At 23.9% G+C, this 22,793-nt stretch overlaps 3 protein-coding genes and 1 long non-coding RNA gene across 6 annotated transcripts; 1 reads left to right on the top strand and 3 right to left on the bottom strand.

Moving 5' to 3' along the window:
* Positions 1 to 1,751: 1,751 nt before the first annotated feature.
* On the top strand, positions 1,752 to 3,628 carry LOC135146267 (uncharacterized). Of its 3 annotated transcripts, XM_064078429.1 has the most exons (3): positions 1,752 to 1,915; positions 1,968 to 2,282; positions 2,360 to 3,628. In XM_064078429.1, the coding sequence occupies exons 1-3, from the start codon at positions 1,904 to 1,906 to the stop codon at positions 3,581 to 3,583; spliced, it is 1,551 nt and encodes a 516-aa protein (XP_063934499.1). In that variant the 5' UTR covers positions 1,752 to 1,903; the 3' UTR covers positions 3,584 to 3,628. The 3 variants fall into 3 exon arrangements, 2 of the variants coding, with proteins under 2 accessions (XP_063934499.1, XP_063934498.1); XR_010283766.1 differs by having other exon boundaries at positions 1,752 to 2,282; positions 2,343 to 3,628; XM_064078428.1 differs by having other exon boundaries at positions 1,752 to 2,282.
* Positions 3,629 to 4,388: 760 nt separating this feature from the next.
* Positions 4,389 to 9,262, bottom strand: LOC135146270 (NFU1 iron-sulfur cluster scaffold homolog, mitochondrial-like). Its single transcript, XM_064078433.1, has 7 exons — positions 9,247 to 9,262; positions 8,036 to 8,194; positions 7,901 to 7,980; positions 7,747 to 7,852; positions 7,576 to 7,688; positions 4,583 to 4,663; positions 4,389 to 4,526 (listed from the first exon to the last, which is right to left on the bottom strand). The coding sequence occupies exons 1-7, from the start codon at positions 9,260 to 9,262 to the stop codon at positions 4,404 to 4,406; spliced, it is 678 nt and encodes a 225-aa protein (XP_063934503.1). The 3' UTR covers positions 4,389 to 4,403.
* Positions 9,263 to 9,420: 158 nt separating this feature from the next.
* Positions 9,421 to 19,974, bottom strand: LOC135146271 (uncharacterized). The gene is made up of 14 exons (XM_064078434.1): positions 19,969 to 19,974; positions 19,708 to 19,809; positions 18,946 to 18,982; positions 17,340 to 17,528; positions 15,348 to 15,471; positions 13,763 to 13,830; positions 13,173 to 13,274; positions 12,360 to 12,464; positions 12,217 to 12,293; positions 12,069 to 12,125; positions 11,822 to 11,878; positions 11,661 to 11,750; positions 10,958 to 11,080; positions 9,421 to 9,477 (listed from the first exon to the last, which is right to left on the bottom strand). The coding sequence occupies exons 1-14, from the start codon at positions 19,972 to 19,974 to the stop codon at positions 9,421 to 9,423; spliced, it is 1,194 nt and encodes a 397-aa protein (XP_063934504.1).
* A 58-nt stretch (positions 19,975 to 20,032) lies between these two features.
* LOC135146257 (uncharacterized) lies at positions 20,033 to 20,556 on the bottom strand. Its single transcript, XR_010283758.1, has 4 exons — positions 20,487 to 20,556; positions 20,357 to 20,433; positions 20,144 to 20,290; positions 20,033 to 20,078 (listed from the first exon to the last, which is right to left on the bottom strand). It is a non-coding gene; the product is annotated as an uncharacterized LOC135146257 (long non-coding RNA).
* Positions 20,557 to 22,793: the final 2,237 nt, after the last annotated feature.

The raw sequence follows: 22,793 nt of genomic DNA on the forward strand, positions 1-22,793 counted from the left end.
TATCTACATTTATTATAAACTAAATATGATTACTTTGAATAAATACAACTAAAATAATTATTTATAACAAGAGCGCAGATGAAAGCGGAAGGCCAATTTTATCAGTGAATCTTGAACAGTGTAAAAATTAATTGGTTGGTTGTATTCCCGTATATTTGCATTATTATAAGCGCTTTTCCTCAATAACAAAAACGACGCATAATGCGGTATAAATAAATTAGTAATCGGACCTGTTTGAGTCCACTACAATTTATAAGGTGTAATTTTCAAAATGTCGCATTAATAAAATTAATAGTAAGTAGCCTTGAGTATGTTTACCAAAAACGTACACTTTTAGTTTAAATTATTGAAAAAAAAATATAGTACGAGAACAAAAAAAACTTAAAGAATGCTAGGACTTTAATAATATTGTTTGACAACTATTTTAACCTGTTTATTCTCTAAAAAATATTACTAATAACTAAAAATTTTGATTAATACTTTTACGTCAGATGCTATATAACTTTAAAAATAAAATTATCGGCAAACCTCGTAATAGCAGTCTTTATGACGTAAGTCACAAAAAAATTTTTTATTAATAGTTTAGATTAATTTTATTTTTTGTAATAATACCCTGTGTAAGTTTGCGTTTCATGTTTTCACAAAGTTTATGAATGGCTTTATTGCTAAGTTATTATATCTTTTAATAACCTTTGTCTACTAAAAAGCTAACTATGAAGAAGCACGAAACTTAAGCTGTAAGTTAATTAGTGGTGTGCATTTTTAAATCTAACAAGTTAGCAATTATATATTGCGAATCAAAATTTTAAGTTAAGAAAATACCAATTATCAGCGGTATAAATGTTCTACTGATAAAGCCTTACACAAATTATGTTAACGTGCACAAAAGCGTAATATGTTTAAAAAATACTGTTGATATATCTTTATTAACAAGTTTCAATTGTCATGTTTTAAAATAAATTGAGTTATAAAAATTAACTGTGAATGCCTCAAAAGAAGTGATATTGGCGCAGTTAAAGTTTTAATAGTTTTTGCCCTCATACTAAATATTTCACTGGAAGTCATACAGTCATCTAAATCACAATCTCCAGCTCCACAAGAAGGTTTGAGTAAACTACAAAGTACGTTTGTGGTATTCTAAGAAACCTTACTTTACAAAAGTTGCTAACCCCATTTTTGTAAAACTTACTCAGCTAAAGAATTTTTGGAAACTATTTAATAAAATTATAATGGTTTTGTAAAAAATTAATTAAATTTTATTTAAAACCTCTTTAAGTGGTTTACATTATTTTAAAAAAATGTAATTTACTATTTGGTTTCTTTTTTAACGCTAGTGTTGGCTATTGTTTCCTTAGTCTTCACTTATAGAAACGATGCAATAAGAATATTTGTTTATTCTAAAAGAAAGCGTTCTAGGTACTTTAAAAATTTTTAGAGAGTGGTTCCCTATATCACAAAAATCTTCAACATCTAAACGATATAAATACTCTGTTTCAACGAGATAAGATATATTACTTTGAGACTCTACTTAGCGATAGCGTGCGTTACTTTTATGCAAAGCGTCAGTTATTATTTATTAGTCCAATAACGTTGTGGGCTAGGGCCTCTTTAGTTTTTTTGAAACGGAAATACCAGCTTTATGGTTTGCGGTTAACGATTTGAAAAACTCCTAGATTATGAGTGGAGAGTATAATAATAGCTATAATCCCGACTATGGATACCCCTTTATTTTTCGTCGTGAGGCTCCCAGGCCGAGAATGCCGCAGCTTCTCCCCCTTTTAAATAAAGGTGATGTTCGCGATTCCTGTTGTTGCAAACTTAATACTTCCACCGTTCTAGTTCCTAAAAAAAAGAGACACAGAAGAACTTTTCTAGAACTTAAAAGGGATTTTGTTTGTTCTGAATGCGATCGAAGGTATGCTTCAGAGCATTCACTTCTTCAACACATGAAAATTAAACATACCCAGGCTAATAAGGAGCAAGAAAAAATTCGTGAAACTCGTGAACAGCCATCGGTTAAGACTCCTCCGCTTCGTGAGAAGCCCGAAGTTTCTACCTATGTTTACACTCAAAATGAAGTAGGGAAACTGGGTGAGGGACCTCTGTCAACCGCACAAAACTGCATAAATTCAGAACCTAATGAGTCTGAATACCGTTCGATTTACACATACCATAACAACTATCCTGTTACTCACTCTCGAAGTTTGAGTAAGGACTTCATGGAACATCGTTATAGCCCCTTTTACCCGAAATATTCGGGAGTCAGCGCGACACCCGTTAATGTAAGTTTTAATTTCCTTTCTTACTTTAATTCTTTCTTATATTTTACAATAATAATTCAGAAAATTTGCACAACCAGGAAACACTAGCCAACCTGCTTGCCTTGGAAGAGGGAAGGAGACGCGAGATATCAAGCTACTACGCAACACCTAGAGGGCCTACACCTTCCATCTATAAAAATTTTTTGTCTCAACCTCAATCTTCACATTTTGCACAACATCGGCACTTAGCAATCCCTCGTCTTCCTGGAGTTAATATTCAACCAAATACTTATAGTCTCCCGTATACTTTTTCTCCTCATCATTTTCCTTCTTTTGAAGGAGGAAGTCTTATTGCTGCTTTAGACCTTGTTTCTGATACTAAAGTACCCGAAAAAAAGTTAATTTCCTCTTCCTGTTTTCCTTATGAACTTTATCCTTCATCGATTGATTCTAATGGTTTTGCTGGTGTTTTAATCAATAGAAGAAGACCATCTTTAAATATGCACCCCTCTAACCAAGTACCTGTGGTGGGTAATAAAGTAGAGCCAAATCCTGGTTACTCCTTTAGAAATACTGGCGTAATTAGTGACTCTATTTTTGACATTTACCTCAAAGATCGAGTTTTTTTAAAAAGTGATGACGATAGCACCTTTTCCAATAGAATCGTTAACGACGTGAATATTAAAAGTGATGGCGGAAATGTTAATATATGCAAAGATTACCATAATACCATTAATGCTGGGTTTAACACTGTAAAAAACGAGACTAGTGGTAATATAATTAGTAATTGTAAGAAAGTTAATTATAACAAGGGCGTCAACAACGACTTAAACTGCTCTCCCCATTTATCAAGAAATATAGATTTGAATTGTGAAATAAGTGATAAGGATGGTCAATTGACCGTGAAAGCTGCTCCGCTTGTTACTGCCGATGTAGTGAGCTCCGCCGTGCCTTCCTTTCAAAAAGATTTATACGAAATGCTACCTTCTAACTTGCCAGTTTTGGGACTTCATCAAGATTCAGTTACAATAGGGGATAGTGAAGGCTCTGAAGGATTAGCAAAGGCTTCAGAAAAAGAAGCAGGAAAAGAAAAAAATGAAATTTGCGACTATTTGACAGATGAATTTTTAGATAAGCTTATCGGAGATCTCTCTAACGATCTCTTGCAGGTGGATTTGGAAGGGAATACTTGTCAGGAACAGTCTACAATTAAACGTCACACGACTGATAGAAGTGATGATTTTCTTGCTAGTGGTTTCTCAGAACCGAAGTCCTTGTTAAGTTCGGGCTCTTTGGAGGGTATCGTAAAGTCCTTTTTTTAGTATCCTTTGTTAAAAAAGTGAGACGAAGAAAAAGATCTTAATTAAAACATCGCTTGTTTTTTTTATTCAACTTTTTGACTTCTAGCTTTTGACTTCATTTTCATTATATTTAAGTTTAACTAGCACATTGGAGTTGTATACCTTTTACAACTTCTAGCTGTTGCATTGGAAATAAAATTATTGCTGGCTAGCTTAGGAGTTATAATCAAATGGTCAAGAGATATGTGCGAGGTAAGAATTGTAAGGGGAGAGATAAGGATGACTCTAGCTTCGAAAGGCGATTTATGATAGCTTGATTCATTAAAATATATAGAAACTTTAAAAGAAAGATTAATTAAGCCGTCCAGGAAAATAATTTCAATCTTGATTAACGAAAGTTGTTTTATTAATAACATCAGTTGTTTAGCTATTAGAATGTTAGGTGATATTTATTTTATAGAAGACACTCGGAAGTTCTTATTAGATATCTACGTTGACTAAATTATTTAAAATTATTTTTCGCAATAAGAATTGAAGTTTTCCTTAACCTTTATATACACTTCGCTGCTAACATATGCTTAATTTTAGCCAAGTACTCAATTGTAGGTTTCTTTATACATACAAAAAACTTTAATATAGAAAACACTCTTAACAAATAGAAGCGCAACTATACTGAAATAGCAAACACCGAAGTGCTCTGGTTAATTAGTAAGCCCACTACCTTTACTCGTTTCTCAATCAAGTAAATCTTTATTTAGTTGGTTATATTAAAGCTGAATAAATTTGTAAATAGATGAAGGTTTTTTGTTTGCAACTTTATTTTTGTAACATCCTTGCATCGCTAAGAACTAGTATTATTTTCGTGTGTATCAACAGCCTTCCTTTTGAGCATTTCCTCCATATTTTGAAAAGTCTCAAGCCCAACCTCCTCATATTTTTCTTTTACTTGTTCTACACGTTTAACCTTAAACATGAAAAAAAAAAAAAATTTTTTTTTGGAGAGAACACTAATCAATTTACCTCAGGAACATAAAAAGTAAACATATTTTCAATGCCATCCTTTAAGGTAACGGTTGAAGACGGACAATCCCCGCAAGCGCCCTAAAAAAGTTCGAATAGTTATAAAAATGTTTTACATAAAAAATATAAAGGCTCGAGCTTCCTAACTCAAAAGAAGTCCCAGTCAAAGCAAATATATTGATAAATAAATTACTTTATGACAAATTTTATGAGTGGATTATGCGCTGAGCAAAAAAAGAGAAATGAACTTTATTTTTAACTACTAATCTTTAAGTATAAAGTTAAAGCTTATGGGCAAAAATTTTCTAAGTTTTTAAAAAAATAGTAACAATAGTTATTAGACAAAAACGCGACACTACTTTTTACTTAAGAGCAGTTGTATAGTAAAAGTATTTTCGCAAAACATCCGTTAAGATAGTTAATTTATTAAATTTTCAAATATTTAAGTGAATAAGCATTTAGAAAAATTATAAAACAAAACAGAAACTTTAAAATAAGTTCTAAAAGATTAAATTATATAAAATTAAACAAAGGCAGAATAAAATAAACTTTAAAAACAAATTTTTAATTTCTGCCTAAAAAAATTTCAAATTAATATTTTTACAATAATACAAATACTTTCATATTTTAGTAAAAACATTTCATATATTATTTGCTTTTTTTAATTGAGTAGAAAGATAACTAAAAGACCTAACTATTTGCAGCATAGTAAATTTAAAAATAAAACCTGCAAACGTTTAATCAAAATTAAACAGAGTTCATAACTCGAACCATAATTAATTTTTTAATATTCTGAAATTCTTTAAATATCGAAAAAAATGTTTAATTATTCCTGCCTTTTTCAAGGATAAAACGCGTTTTTAACACTTAACGATATTATGCGGATATGTTATCCATTATTAAATTAAAGGAACTATAAAATATGTATAAATATTTTAATATGAAAACTAAAAATTACTCAAAAATATAGAGGAGCCCCCAATTTTGTATGTTATACTGTTAACGAAAGAAGCAAGAAACGAAGTCGAAACTTTTTGAAAAAAAAAAATTGAGCTCAATTTAAAAATTTTTTAAATATTTTGTTAAAATAACTTTTTAATATATATGGTTATTCTATTAAACACTACTAAAAGCGGTCACTAAAGCTAATGAACGTAAATTTTTAATAAAGTTTTAGTAACTTTCTATAAACTTTGCCGATCTTTTTATTAACACCAAAAAAAAGTTTTAATCAGTCTTGGAAAATTTTTCCCTATAACCCTCGAACAATTATTAAATTGAATGGCTGCTTGTGGTATACAAGTTTCCTTAACAAAATGATGAAAGTAAATTTCAAAATAAGCTTTTAAAAAAAAGGGTACGGAAATTTTTTTTTTTATGTACAGCACATAAAAGTAATAGCTTCCAAATATTGTTAATTTTTAATTGAAAGTATCACTGTTCTACGTTTTACGTATTATATAATTAAGTAATCTATTAGGTTTTCATATTCATATATATTAATATTTGACAGGTAATTCCTTTACTTAAATAATTTTTTTTCAATCAATGCTTTTCATACAGAAATTTTAAGTAAAATAATATTATTGTGGTCTTTACTTCTGTGTGAATCCAAGTAAAATTGTTTTTTGCCTCAAATATAAAATCCTAAAAGCGTTTTCGTGATCAAGTAACTTTTTGAAAAAAAGGGGGATTTTGTCTCTATACTCCACCAACTCTAATACATTTTTTTTAAGCTTGAAGTATATTTTTTATTAAATCACTTTAAAAAGTTGTTGATGTCCCCCGAAATAAAGGAATACTATTGTTAATAATAACCTTAACAGCATAAATTGGATGATGTATATAAAAAGTAAAACATTCTTATTCTAATAACGTCTTTAGTTAAATTAAATAAATTCTACCACATAATTTTTTTACTTCTGTGGAAATCAGAAATCTGAGGGCGCCACTCCAAACTTTCTTTAATAATATGAGCAGATTTAAAAATAATAATAATACTTTATATGTAAGCGTGAAGGATTTATTATACCCTAACCAAACTTTCAGCTAAGGAATTTTATTGATTAGCAAAAAGGTGAACTTTAATAAATTCTTAGTATGTCTTGCGAAGTCATTAAAGACCAATAGTCTTATATATATTAGCAAAAATTTAAATTGTTCGAAATAAAAATATTTATAGAATTGACTTCAGAATTCTTATCTTAATAACAATTATAAAATTTATAAATAACTGACTGATGGTTAAAATAAAAACCACAACTACTTTTTATTAGAAATTACAAAAAGTTTTATTTTCAAAATGAAAATAACTTTTTTTAATAGTTGATGGTTAAAATATAATAAACACAACAAACTACTTATTATAATAAAAGTAAATAATGAAAGTAAAAACAAGAGACCTAAAGAAAAATACTAAATAAAAGTTTTAAATAATAAAGTTCTATCCTATCTATACTCTAGAACAAAAATTGTTGGTAAGAGGTACGTTGCTCAAAAAATTAAAATATGTCAACAACAATATTAGTGTATGCTTAAGGAAGGGTAAAAAGTTTACTTTTCCATAAAAATATTCAAGAAATGTAATGAATATAACGAATAATAAAAATTGCTACAAAAAAAATGTCTTTAAAATTTTAAAATTTAACATCAGTTAAACTTGCTTACTCCAATGTTATTTTTCTTTTTAGTCGCTGTATAGTATACTCGCGTTGTATTCGTATTAATCGCAATATAAATTAATAATATATTGCAATTATTTATCATAGAATTATAGTAGACATAAAATATACTGTAATTTTAAAAGATAATTTACTATAATAATAAAGCTGTACCTATTTTTAGCATCCTTTGATAACTTAACAATTAATAAATATAAAGTAAAAATATGAAATTATTTTTTTAAATAAATTTTTAAGAAAAAGAATGAGCAGACTTTATAATAAATTTGAAAGAACGGTCGCTATTATTAACTAATGATTAACGTTATTTACCTCAAGCTTTAAATACAAAACTCCTTTTTTAAAATCCACAAAAGTAACATCTCCGCCATCTTCCTGAAGAAATGGACGAATTTTGTGATCCAAAATTTCTTTTATTAGTAAAACTATAAAATCCTTTAGTAACTGGAAATAAACTACTATAAAATTTAAATTCAAACTAACTCGTTTCATTATCCAACTGATCAACAGGCGTTTCTTCATTTGGTAGTGAACCTACGAAGACGGATATTCCGGAAGAATAGAACTCTTTAATAGTGTCTTCAATTTTCTATATAAACAGTTATAAAGATTTGACAAGAAAAAATAACGTCATAACTTTCTCTAAAAGATTCCACTTATACTCTTCAAATTTAGAAACGGTAATCCAGTTTTTGCCGTATAAAATACTCTTCACGCCTGAAATTTTTAAAGATTAAACCAAAAAGTTTTTAAACTTTAATTAATAGGTAACCTTTTATCTCTAATAAAGATTTAGCCAGCGGCGACGTTTTAGCATCTTCTACAGTGTTAAAAATTACAGTTCCTGAATTTATAATATCTTTTCCAGGAAAAAACTTAATAGAATTTGGATTGGGAGTAATTTCACGTGTAATTGAAATGAATCTTTGTGCTAAAAAAAAAAAGTTAAATATTCTATAAACGAATGTCCTAACTAAATAAGACCAAAAACTTGATAATGGTTAAAATCGAAAGAGCCAAATCTTAAAGTATAACGTTTATTAAACTGATTACGAACTACACGTTCCACTCTTAGAAAGGATAAAAAATTCATGACTAAGTTTGTAAATTAGCAGTAGTTGGGCGGGCCCGAGGATAAAGAAGAAGAAAAAATATTAAGTGAATTTAATTGTTCAAGAAAGTTTAAAGCCAGTTGTTTACAAAAGAGAAAATAAAAGTCGAAGGAAAATTCAAGAACTTGAAAAAATTGTTTTCAAGCCGGGTTTATGAAAATACCGAGGCGCCCCGCCAAGGCCTAAAAGGTCTGGCAAAAGTGTTCTACCTTCTCTCTCTTATTAATTCCATAAGGGAACTCAGCAACTTATTGCAGACTTACTGTGGATGTAATACTTCTCTACATAGAAATTTTTTTTTTGATGTTGTTTAATTTCGCAATAAAACTGTTTTTCAAGATTAACTTTCTTGTTTCAAACAATTTGTATAATTTAAGAAACAACTCATATACACGAAATAAAAATATTAATATATTTATATATTTATGGTATTTAGCATTTAAAAGAAAAGAAAAATTGTCTTGTGTGCATTTGTATTTCACTAATACTTCTTAACGAAAATAATATTAAAAAGAAACAATTCACTGCTAACAGTTCTAATTTTTAATTGAAACTGAAAATAACTTTTTTGCGTTTATTTTTTATTTATTATATTATTATATAAAATAATAATTGTATAGAGCATACTAGTAATTTTATACTTCCTTTATGATATAATAAGTAGCATAACTTTGTTGAGTATATTAAATTAGTATAGCAGATTTATCTTGTTATCGAGTAAGTAAATTCCAAAATACTTTGTCATAAACAATATAATGAAGCATAGATTCAAATTAAATTTAAAAAATATTTTTTTATGCTTACAATTTTTTGATTTGTTAAAGCAACTCGTATATATATTTTACTTTAATTTTTTAAATGTTGGATTTGCCTGCAATTACTAACATTTCGTATTTTAATTTTTCTATTATCTTTTATTACTGCTACTAACAAGCCAAAAGAATACCTTTTATAATATAAAATAAAAAAAAAGATTATTTTATAAATGTTTATTAAAGTTTATAATTCAAAGTAGAAAAGAATAAAAATCCTAAGAAGAGCATCTTTAAAGGCGTTTTTTTCTGAGCTGCTCAAGTGCTAAAGCAGAAGTCCAGTGCTCCGTCTAAACAATATACGATAATTTTAAAAAAATAATCTTAATTTTTATATAAAAAATTTAATTGTAAAGTAAAATTCAAAGCGACTCAATATTCAAATAATAAAATATAAAATCTTTTAGAAGCCAAAAATTTTAGTGTCAAAATTTAAATTAAAATTTAATAAAACTTTAACGTCATAAGAAAAGTACATATATCGTTTGTTTAGTAAAACATAGTTATAATATTTTTTTAAAATTAAAGTAAACTTTAAAAAACAGTATAAACGTAGATGAGATGACTTTCAATATATTTTATTAATTATGTTCATTTCTTTTAAAATTTTTTTATAATAATTATGTTGAATTTTAACTATATAAGAAGTTTAATTAGTAAATTTAATAATTTTGTCATTTCCTAAAGTTTTTAAAAATTATGAATGTTATAGTTCATATTTAAAGTGAATATTAATATATTTTTATATAAAGTTTATTTTTTTAATCTTAACTAAAAGTTTTAAAAAAAATAAAAAAATTTAAAACTTCGTAAAGTTGTATTAAAAATCTCTTTTAAAAAATTAAAATTAATTTAATAAAAATATTTAAATTGTTTAAGTAAATAATTTAATGGCTTTTGTTATTAAGAAAAGTCTTTATTTATTTGTATTAAAAGTTATATAATAAATTTAAATTTTAAAAAGAAAAATTAGTTATTAAAATTAGTTGTTGTTTAAGTAAATTGGGAGAATTTTGTTATTGCACAAATAAAATCGTAAAGTTGTATAATTTTTTTATAATAAAATAAAGAGCTCAACTAAAAAATTCATTTAGTGTAAACGTAAACTAAATTACTTTCGTTATTAAAATTAAAATTTGGTAAAGTCCTTAAATAAATTAAATAGTGTCAAGTTCTAAATTATTGTAAAAGTAAAATAGATGACTTTCGTTACTTAATATATAATAATCTTCGTAAAATTGAACTAATAATTATTTTAATAAAACCAAATTTTAATTAATAAATGAAAAATGTTAAAAATTAAAAAAGAATAATTTAAATTTTAGGCAAAACTATAATTGGTGTCCATTGTCAAACGATGATTGACTTATAAACAACAAATAAGAAGAGTTACACTAATAAAGTAATATTGATCGGCTACATATTATTTTACTTAATAACGCGTTTACTCTCAAATTACTCTGATTTGGATCGGGTAAACCCTTATTGGACTCATTAGCGCTTTTTAAAATACGTGAATTTCATCCACGTGCTTTAAAGTATGTATTATATACGCGTTAATATATTTTTCAATCATAATATAAAGTGATAAAATATCTTATCTATATAATTTAATAGGAAAAGGAGTTTTTGAGTGTAAATTTATTAAAGCAATACTCGTTTTGTATAGCTTTTACTATAACATTTTAAAAAAAGTCCAATATTTGTATGCTTGTATTTTCACTAATGGATAAAAAATTTTTAAAATAAATTCAAAATATTACTAAATACCTTCAGCTCGCTGGCGCCATCGCTCAAGCACATATATCTCGCTACGCATAAAACCTTATCAAGATCGTTTGAAGTAAACTCAACGCCCATTTGTCGCATAGTAGCAAAGTCACGTGATATGATCTGATTTACCAATCATAATTTTTTTTAAAGTTTTATAAGAGAGCTTATTGGGAAAAGTATAATTCAGTATAACTTAAAAAAGATGATGGCTAAGCAATACAAACTGCATAGTTATGGGCAGCTACTAATTTACGGGTACCTGATGAATTACATGCGCTATTTAGCAAAAAGCGCCAAGAACAATAAAAAGAGAGGCAAAACATTTTACATTAAACTAAGATTTCGGTAGCTTTAATAATAATTAAGTTCCGCATAATTGGTGGCAACAGTATGGTAGGTAAAGACTGCTTTGAATTTCCAAATTTTCAGAAAAGGCAAAAAGATTAACCAAAATATTATAATTGGTTGGTTAATCTAAAAAAGAGACAATCGGGCAGGCAAAAATACCATCTTCGTTTAAATTAACCAAATAAATAATATTCAGCGCAATTAATGGGTTGCAATTATAATGAAATGCGTCTACTAACCAAACAAAAAAACTGCCACGAGCAAAAATCATAATGTGCCCGTAAAATATAAAAGAAATCAAAAAACGCGAAATGAGCAATTTAAAAATACAGAAATATACATATGGAATAACCTCATTCAATTGGCTGCTGATAGAAAAGTTTGAGTGGGACATCGAAGCCAAATAGACCCTCGCGCAGTGAAGTTGTTCTTCAGATAAACTCTTTAAGTTGATAATCAATAATAATAATCATAACAATTATAAAAATAAGAAATAATAATTAGAATAATAACTTTTACTGGGCGCACAGCAGGTGGACGGACTTTACAAACTGGCACGATATAGTCGCACTAAAATTAATATATTAATATATAAAAACTTTGTAAAAAATAATTAATAGCTGTAATTACTAAATCGGCTGGTTATTCATTGCTTATCAATACTTTTCCAATATTATTAGAGATTAATAAAAAAAACATAAGCAGCAATAATAATTACCAATAATAAAAATAAATAAAGAGGAAGAAAAAGTTTACATACTTTTAAAATGGATTTCCCTTCAGAACAAACAATGAACCTTAAGTCGGTATTAAAAGGCTAAATAAGTACAAAATTAAAAATAAAAAGAACCAAAAAACATAAAAAGTAAGCGTATCATAATAAGCAAGAACGCGTGATCAAAGAAAACCTTTTCATAATAAGGAAACTTGTAGTTCAAAAGTTGTTGCTTTACTGCTTTCTGCAAGCACAATAAATTTTCGCAGCCTTTTAATGTTATTATTATTATTGTTATTGTTATTATTATTATTATTACTATTATTATAAATTTGCCTAGATTATTAAGTTTTCCGTTTTCCAAAAGCGTTTCGTTTATAATAACAGTAGTATTCGGAGAAAGTTGCAAGCCACTTTTTAAAAGTTCCAAGCTTTCTTCATCTTTAAAAATATAAAAAAAAATTAATATGAAAGACATACAAAATATACATAAAAAATTATCCCAAGTAAAACTACAAAGAAAATTTTTTTTAATATTCAAGAGTAAAATTAAAGAGGTTATGTTATAAAAAAGTTTAACAATAGTAATAACGAAAACATATCTCTCGTTATTATTTTCTTAATATATAATAATAACGATTGTAGTAAAAATACTATTATGTTAACTTATTCAAAGTAAATATTTAGGGTTTACATTATAATATATAATTATATTATATATATTATATATTTTTATATTAAATATTATTAACTTTAGTTTTCTAGACTTGATATATTTTTATAATAAAAAAAAATAAATATTCTTTCTATACATATTTATATTATTTTTATATATATTTATTTAGTTTTTAACAATATTTCGTAAAGTTAACTTTTATTGTATTTATATAAATGTATATTCTATGATATTTTTTTAAATTTTTTATTTAATATTATAGATTTACGATATTTTTATATTTTTTTTACTTTTTTCATATATATTTTTATATAAACTTCCATATTTTTTAAAACTGTAGTTACCTATATTCATTATATTGATATGAATTTATATAAATAATATATTTTTATATATTCTTTATTATTTTATTTTTATTAATATTTTTATATATTTTATAAAGTTTTTTTTATATATATAAATAATAAAAGCGCCTTGAAAAGGCTGAAGTCGTTCGCTGTTAAGATATTCCACAGATAAAGGAAGCTTGAAAAGTTTTGGAAGAAAATATTCTAGTGTTTCCTGAAGAACTTCCACTAAACAGAAATAAATAATAATAAAAATATTTAATAAAAAAAAGTTAATATATAATAAATTTATATACAAAAAATGGTAAAATAAAATAATTTATTAAAAAAGTTAAAAAGTTTACTAATAAAAAGTAAAGTAAACAAAAAAAAGAAAAGTTTTTTTTTGTATATAATAAATTTATTAAGAAAAAAAAATTTATACATTAAAGAAAAAACCAAAGAGAAGTAAATAATGTAATAAGGAAAAAGAATAATAAGGGAAAGGCCAATAAAAAGTAAGTAAAAGTTAATAATATTAAGAAGTAAAACAAAAAAATAATGAAATAATATAAAAAAATTTAAAAAATATCAATAAAAGTAAAAAAAGGCGATAAATAAGAAAACAATAAAATAATAATAATATGATAAAAAAAATTATTAATAAAAAGTAAGAAAAGTTATTACGTAAATAATAATAATAAGTAAATAATACGATTGAAAAGAAAAAAAGGCACCCGTTTTGGAGTCGATATTAATAAAGTTAAGTGAAAAGTTTCCTACTAAAGCAGGTTCTCTGCAATGTCTTGAAAAATGAAAGTAAATAATAATAATAAAAATAAGAATAGATATTTAGAAAAAATAGTTAATAATAATATATTAATAATAATTGATAACAAGAATGATAATATATAAAAAATAGCAATAATAACAGAATGTATATATATAAATAATAATAATTAATATTCGTAAATAATAGATAATTCGAGTATATAAATTATATTTAATAATAATAAAATAATAAATAAATATATAGTTAGCAGTAATAATAACAATGGATAAGTAAATAATAAAAATAATAAATTTAAATAAGTTGTGATAATTAGTAATAAATAAATATATTAAAAATATATAAAGTAACAATAAATAATAAGAATAGTAATGGAGATAACTATATAAATAATAAATAAATTAATAAAAAATAATAAAATATGGAAAATAGTAACAACAAGAAATAAGATATAATAATAGTTATTGAACAAATAATAATAAATATATAAATAATAATACTAAAAATAAAAAAGTAGTAATAATAATAATAATAATAAAACCTTGTTTCTAAATAAATATTTACAAATATATGACAAAACTTATTTATTGATGTATAAAAAAATATTTTTCTATATAAAAGTTGAATAAAATAATAATAACTATAAATTATTTTTAGAAAACATATTTATATTTATTATAATAATAAATAATAAAAGTACTAATAATAAAACTTTATTAAAAAAAACCAAACGCATAAATATATTTATAATATAAACAAAATAATAATAACTTTTATATTTATATTTATATTAAAAGATTAATAAAACTTTCTTTATATATGGAATAATTATAAATAATATAATAATTATAAAAGTTTTTTAAAAAAAAGGTTTAAATATATATTTAAAATATTAAAATAATAATAAGTAAAATGCACAAATACATTTATAACATTTATATAAATATATAAAACTTTATTTAAATAAATAACTTAAAAAATATATATAAAAATAATAAAAATATAGTAAAAAGTTTTTCTATTACTTAAAAATTAACAAATAAATAATAATTATAAAAAATTAATAGTATTATACACTTGGGAAGTAAAAAAATAAAATTGGTAGTACTTTATATTTCCTTATAAATATTATTATGGCAGTAAAATATACAATTATAAACAAAACTTTTCTTTTTATTTTAAATCAAAATAATAAAACTTTATTTCTTAAAAAAAGTTCAAAAATATATATAAATATAAAAAATTCTATTAATTACTTTTAATAATAACAAGTAAATAATATAAAAATAATGACAAAAAACTTTTTTTATTATTACTTATGAAAAAAAATTATTATTATAAAATTTCATGATAATCAATATAACAAAGCTTTATTACATATAAAAGAATGTTTATTGCTAACTATACAAATTTATTTTTATTATAATAATTATTGTTACAACTATTATTATACTTAATATAATTCATTATTATTTTTAATATAACTATTATTTATTTTTGTTTTAATACAATTATAATTATAAAAGTTTTACATTCTCGATAAATTATTTAGTAACAAAAAGGTAGCAGCCTCTTTGTCTCCTCCTAAAGCTTCCGAAAAGTGTTCTAATAAAAGATCCCTATAATGAGTAACGTTTTCCTCCACTTTACTTAAAACTAATAAATAATAAACAGTCAATAAATAATGTAATAATAAAAAAGTATATAAAAAAAGTTCGTAATAATATAAAAAGTACTGAAAATAACTAAATAAGAATCAAGATATAAAAAATATAATAATAAGTAATAGGAATATTAGTTGGAGAATGATGAATAATAATAGTAATAAACAATAAAAAAAATAATATTAATGTACCTATAATCGTAATTTAAAAAAATTTATAAAAAATAAATAATAACTAATAAAATAATAATAAAATCAAATATTATATTTATTAATAATTAAAATAAAAGTCTATAAATAATCGTAATAATAAGTATTATATAATACATATATAATTAATAATAATTAAATAATATCAAGTAAACAAATAATAATAATAAACATATGATCATTATAAATAATAAATAAATAAAATGTAAAAATGCGGAGACCAAAAAAAAATTGAAAGAGCGTTAAATAATAACAAATAATGGTTCAGAATTTGTCAAAGAATTTCCTTTTAAGGGTTCAGTAAAATTATGAATCTTCAAAATGCGACTCCAAAAATATAAAAGATTCAGTTTTTAATGAAAAATAATAAAATTTATTATATAAAAATATCATAAAAACTCAAAAACTATAGAAAAACGTAAAAAATAGGAAAGAAAATGAGTGAAAATATAACTTTCATTATAAAAATATTAAAACAAAAAATATTTATATATAAAATAATAGTCAATAGAAAAAGGATAGAAAATAAATATAACTATTTTCAATTATAATACTGTTTAGTGCTATTTCTAATTTTTAATTATAAATTCTATTTTTCTAATAAATATTTATATAAAAAGTGTAAAATATTAAAAAAACGTTTAGAAAACTTATATTTATATTTAAAAAATATATACTAATAAATATAGCAAAAAAAATAAAATATACATTAAATAAATAGATAACTACTATTTAAAAATAAATATAAAGTATATAAAAACTATAAAATAATAAATACGTTAAAAAAATAAATACCACAATTATATAAAAGTATAAATTTTTATAGTAAATATGAGAATAAATAATAATAGTAGTAAAAGTATAAAAAAGCTATTAAACCTTTTTATAAAAATAAATAAATTATATAAAAAATAACAAAAAAATATAAGAGAAGTCTAAAAATATATAAATATAAATATTATGTCTGTAAAAAATAAATAAAATATAAAGATAAATATAGAAGAGTTTTATTATAGACAAAAAAAAATAAATAATTATAACTATAAAAGTAACATAAAAACAATGAATATTTAGTAAATGTGTATATAATAATAATATATAAGCGTGGAATCATAAATAATATATATAACTTTGAATATAGAAAAGTAACTTTAAATAAATATAAATATAAAAAGTAAAAATTTATAGAAGAATATTTAAATAAATATATATATAATAAATATACAACTTTAGATGTAAAAATTTAAAAATAAAAATATTTATATAGACAGAAGTTAAATTTATATATAAAATATATAAATAAAATAAAAAAGTTTAAGTATATATAATATATATATCACTTTACATAAAGTGATAATTAAATATAAAAATTAGTTAAAAATATAACTTCCTATATATATAAATAGATAAAAAAATTTAAATATGTTTAATATGTATATTGATATAACTTTAAATATCGAGAAATATAAATATTTAAAGAATTAAAAAGGTTAGATATATATATAAATATAACTTTACTTATAATTAAATATACGAATTTAGATTATATGTAGAGAAGGTATACAAAAATTTTAATATAAGTAATAATGTATATATAATAAGTAAAATTACATAAAATTTATCAATAGAAATAAAATATATTATTAAATACTAAAAGTTCTTTGAAGCTGCGATAAGTCCGCCAAAACAAGCGCAGTGGAATCAGCCGGATACGCAGCGATGCAATGAAGCACCGGAAGCGCACGTGCGTCGTCCGTTTCATATAAAACTCCGTAAAACTCAAAAGTTCCACATAAAAAAAAGTCGCTATACACTTCGTTGTATGTTTTTATAAGACATTCTATTATAAAAATAATCATAAGTATATATATATAATAATTATGTTTAAATATGATAAATATAATAATAATAAGTAAAAAAAGATATTACCTACAGAAACATAATAACATATAATTAAAAAGTATTTATGAATAAAAAAATAACAAATAAAAGGGATAACTACAAATAAACTTTTTATTATATGATAAATAAATAATGCAAGTAAATATAAAAGAGGTAATAATAAGATAATGATAAGTAAAAAATTATATATTTGTTATAATAATAAAAAAATTAGATTAAAATTCTTTATTTTATAAAATAGTTCAAGTAAATGTTTTTTTTAATCAGTTTGAATAAAAAAAAATTGATAATATACAAAAAATAATAATTAAAATAATACAAGTAATATATATATATTATAATAATAAAATATGAAGGGAAAATATATATAAAGAGTGATTATAATCATATAATATTCAAGGAATATTAAAATAATAATAAGTAAAAAATATATTATAAATATTAAAATAGTAGTATAAATAAACAAAGTAAATATATAAAGGGGATTATAATATGATATAATACTTAGTAAAATAATATATAAAAAACAATAATTGTAAGTTTAATATATATACGAATAAGGAATAAAGTAGTATAAATAAATATTTAATCAAATAATAATTATAAGGAAATGAAAATATATAATAATATAAAAAATAAAGTAATAAGGGAAATATAATATCAATAAATTAAAATAATAATTATAAGTAAAAGAATTCTTTATATTAATAAAGTAAATATATATAAAGTGATTATAATATTAATATAATAAGTTAAAAAAATTATAGTATAATAATATAAAAATATATACAATAGAAATATAGAGAAATAATAAGGAATAAATAACTGTATACTATAATAATAACATTAATAATATTAAATAAATTATAATAAATGATAATACATAATAAAAAACGGAGTAAAGAAAATAGTAACAAAGATATAAACACATGAAAAGTATACAATAATATTAATAATATATTATAATATACAAAAAATTATATATAAATATGATAAATCAGAATATTATGTTACTCATAATTTTCTAATAACAATAATAAATATAAATATATATATAAATATAAAGATATCATGAAAATATAATAAAGATGTAAGGTTCATATAATAAAAATAAAATAATAACATTTATTTTTAAAATAATATTAACTCAAATAAAATATATAAGGATAAAAATTTTTTAAATATATAAAAAGTATAATAGTAACAATAGAAATAATATAAACAAAAAAAAAATTCTTCTGAACTAAAATATATAATAATAAAAAGTTTTACAATATATAAAGAAGTATAGTAAATATAAATTTCCATAAAATTTAGGAATATTATTATATTAAAATTCTAAAAATATATAAAACCTGTGCAATAGTCTTGTTTCTCTTCGAAACTATTAACCTAAAAGTAGTAAAAATTTTATTAGACTATACTGTTGTGTTTGTCCTTACACGTGGTATTACTTAGACCCTCGTGATCGATAAAGGTGATAAAACAAGATGCCCCTTTGAAGGTGGAACAGCGACCCACACGCCCACCCTGGGAACCAAATTATAAAGGCTGTTCCTTACCCTTAAGAGAGGCTTATATACATTTACAAAACAATATTATCTAATTTCGAACACACACGTGCCTTTACCTGGTACCTGCCGTTTATAACCCGTAACCAAAACCCACCCTAACTGCACAAGTTACAAAAAAAACTTTTACTATTACTCTATAAATCTCCGTTAAAAAAATAATTAACTTGACTGCAAATAGTTAATAAATTATCAATATTCAAAAATAATCTCCTCCATAATAAAAAAAATTCAAAATTCCGAATAAAAGTATTAATAACCTATTATCCCGCCGAAATTCTTAACAAATATTAAAATTTTTGTAAAAATTTAATATAAAATAATTTTATTTAAAATTAATTATAAAAAAATAAAAAAATAACTTAAACACTTTTAAGTTATATAAATAAACTTAATACATATAAAAGGTATAAATAATAATTTTAAAATAACCAAAAAAAAGTTATTATAATAATTTGTAAGTAAAAAAAAATTATAAATAATATTCTTTAATTACCCCCAAAAACTATTTACAAGAAACTGTTAAAAAAATCTATAAAACTTAACCCCGCGAACCCAAGTGGAAATAGAATCTTCAAATTTACAAAAGTAAACAGATCGACAAGCTAATCGTTGATGAGAAAAGTTAATAGTTTCAAGATTCACGTCCTAATTTAAAATTATTAAAAAAAATTAAAGGCAAAAAAAATTGAAAATATAGTTTATAGTAAAAAGATAAAAAAAATTGGTCTTCTAGTTAACATAAATTTAACTTCTTTATAGAATCAAAAATATTTTCTACAACTTTTTTATTGTAAACTTAAAAACAATCATTAATAAAAATTAAAAAACTAAATTTTATAAATAAAATAAAATTTTTAAAAAGTATATTCAGCCTGCAAGGATTTGATCTCCCGAAAAATTAAAGTATTCTTCTTCTAAGTAATAATAAAATCCAATAAAATTTTATTATGTCTTATAACTATTAATGGTATATATATACTTGCAAATTAGTGCGCGAGCAAGAATACTCAAATTCGGGAAAATAGTAATCAGGATCTCGCATATCATAAATCATTCCTGTATACTTCACTAGTTTACCAATATATCTTTCTCGCTTAGAATTTGTTATTCTGTTTAGAACAGGGACCTCCGTGCAAGGTTAATAAAATAATAGTTAAAATAGAACAAAATTATTAATAAAAGTAATAAAAACTTTTAGGCGAATGTTAATATCCGAAAGTAAACTTTCATAGCTATCAAGGGTAGATCGGATAACATCTTGTCCAGTACCTAATTTTTATTTTGTTTTTGAGCAAGCTATAAAAAAATTGTATGTACTTAACTAAACAAGTAGTCTACTATATTAATAGGGTTATCAAGCCAGTATTCGGTAAATATTTCTGAAAAATCTGAAAAACTCATCGAACGGATATAGAAATTTGTAAATATAAAAAATAGTTTTTTTATTTCATATCATGTAGCATTAGGTTTAATCGCCCGAGGGCGTATTACATAAGCGAGTTGACAATTTTTTGTTCGGTATTGTATTTACTCGCCCTTGGTTTGAAGTGGCAAAGCACTTAAGAGAATTTAATCTCGTCAAAATAAACTAACAGCTTCTTTTAGTCAATCGACTTTCTTATATTATACTTTTTTTTTAAACCTATATTATTTTAGTTCTTCAAACTATCTCCCTGGGGATCAACAACAAAATTATAAACGAAGGAAAGAGCACGTGCCCTAGAAATTGGAAGCGAACTGTAATAGAATTTATGAGGGCGAGGTTCAGTGCGCGACCATCAAAGACCGAAAAAGAGAGTCACGTCGATGGAAAGCGGACCCACGTACCTTGAGTTTGCGGTCAATGCACTTAACCGCTGAGCTACGACGACAACTCCCTACCCGGTTTAATGATTTTACGTATTTAACCTTTTAAGTTGCTTTTTAAAAGGGCAGAAAACTATTATTACCAAATTATAAGGGTTCGTCCTGGATGATTAAACGAAATTTCTAATACTGATTTCTAATATTGATTTTTTTTTATTCTTTGGTAACTATAAAGTTTTGTAATATTATTAATTTTTCTTCAATTTATAATCAATTTTTTTTTGTTTCCTGTTTGTAAGGAAGTAGAGTTCATGAGTTGGCGTTTCATACTTTGCCATTATGCACGTCGTAATAAAATATATTTACGATAACTCTGAAGCAGTTGATCTATGGAAGCCGTAATCTTATCGTGTCATCAAAGAACAGCGCTTCTCAGTGCTGTAGTGCTTCTTGATAAAAGTATCTTAGTGTTCGTTGTATTGATAGAAACCCTCCATCAGCGGCAAGAATTTAGAAATCCGTCCAGCTAGACTGCAAATGCTTGCGAAGAAGGGCGGGTAGCATTAACGACGAGTACATTAGTGTATCCTCTGCATTTAGAGAAGACTTGGGTGTACGAGGGAAGAGAACCTCACGAATGGTTAGATTAAGGTTAAGGGTTTTAAAAAAAAAAGCGATGCTTTTGTTTATAGCAAACACTTTGGGGGTAGAGGGCTAAAGCGTGTAACTTCAAAGAGCAAGCCCACACGGTCAATGTAACTATATTTGTACGTGAACAGCGTTGAATGACCCTTCCTAACAGTTCACACAGCTATGTAATGATGACGACATAAAAACATTATTAACTGACCGAGTTAAGTCGACAACATTCAATCTTTTTATATGACAATTCGCTTAACATGGTAATACCATTTGCTGGGAGTCAAACGCGCCTCGAAATCTGCCAACACAATGCAGTCTACACGTTGGCGAAAAGTCCGAAAATAATAAACATCCGCGAAGTTAGTTTTAAACAACCGGTAACTGGTGTGGACATCAGGGAACGAAAAGAAACAAGATAAAGAGTAAAGCGCTCTTTATTTCATTAAATGCAGTGTGTGTTATGACCTTAAAGGAAGTTACTGTAATGAAGATTGAAGGGCGTTGTGCAACCAAATATAAGTGTAAATAATTAGTAAAATTATTTTTATTTAGATATATGGTTAGGTCCGGTATGGAACCAAAAGTGGAAGAACACGAACAATAACAAGGATAAATATAAGAATAAGGATAAAACTACAAGAGCATGAAAGTCAAAGGACGACAACCTGCCTGAGGAAGAGTAAACGAAACTCAAGTTTTCCTGCTGATCAATTTTATATATACATGTGAGTAATGTAAAAAATAATTAAACCGACTAATCATAAAGAAGGGTGTTAAAATTTATATAAAAAAGGTATATATAAAAAAAGTATGTTAAAGTAAACTAGTTTATTGGCCGGTTTCTGTCTGTATTTATACTTTTGCAAAAGGCCGAATTATGCTTCGAATGTATACAGTAAAATTAATTGGATCAGATAAAATTTTACTTTGTTTAGTTTGTATTCAATTTTTTGTGTTGAACTTTTAATTTCTGTTTGCATTTTTATTGGTTGCTTTTCAGGTTTCTGATTCATTTAATCACGGAGCTTTTCCTGTGAAATTTAGGTTAGTGTTTCGTGTTTTTAATTTTCCGTATGTTTAAGGTCGTGTACTTTATACTTAATGTATTACACAATATTTTTTTTTTAATATGTTTATTTTGTTTTTCTATTTGTGTTTTGTGTTTTCCGTATATTGTGTTT

This window comes from Zophobas morio, unplaced genomic scaffold (genome assembly GCF_036711695.1).
Source record: "Zophobas morio isolate AGI-343-1 ecotype UQ-CSIRO unplaced genomic scaffold, CSIRO_AGI_Zmor_V1 ptg000221l, whole genome shotgun sequence".
Lineage (NCBI taxonomy): Eukaryota > Metazoa > Arthropoda > Insecta > Coleoptera > Tenebrionidae > Zophobas > Zophobas morio.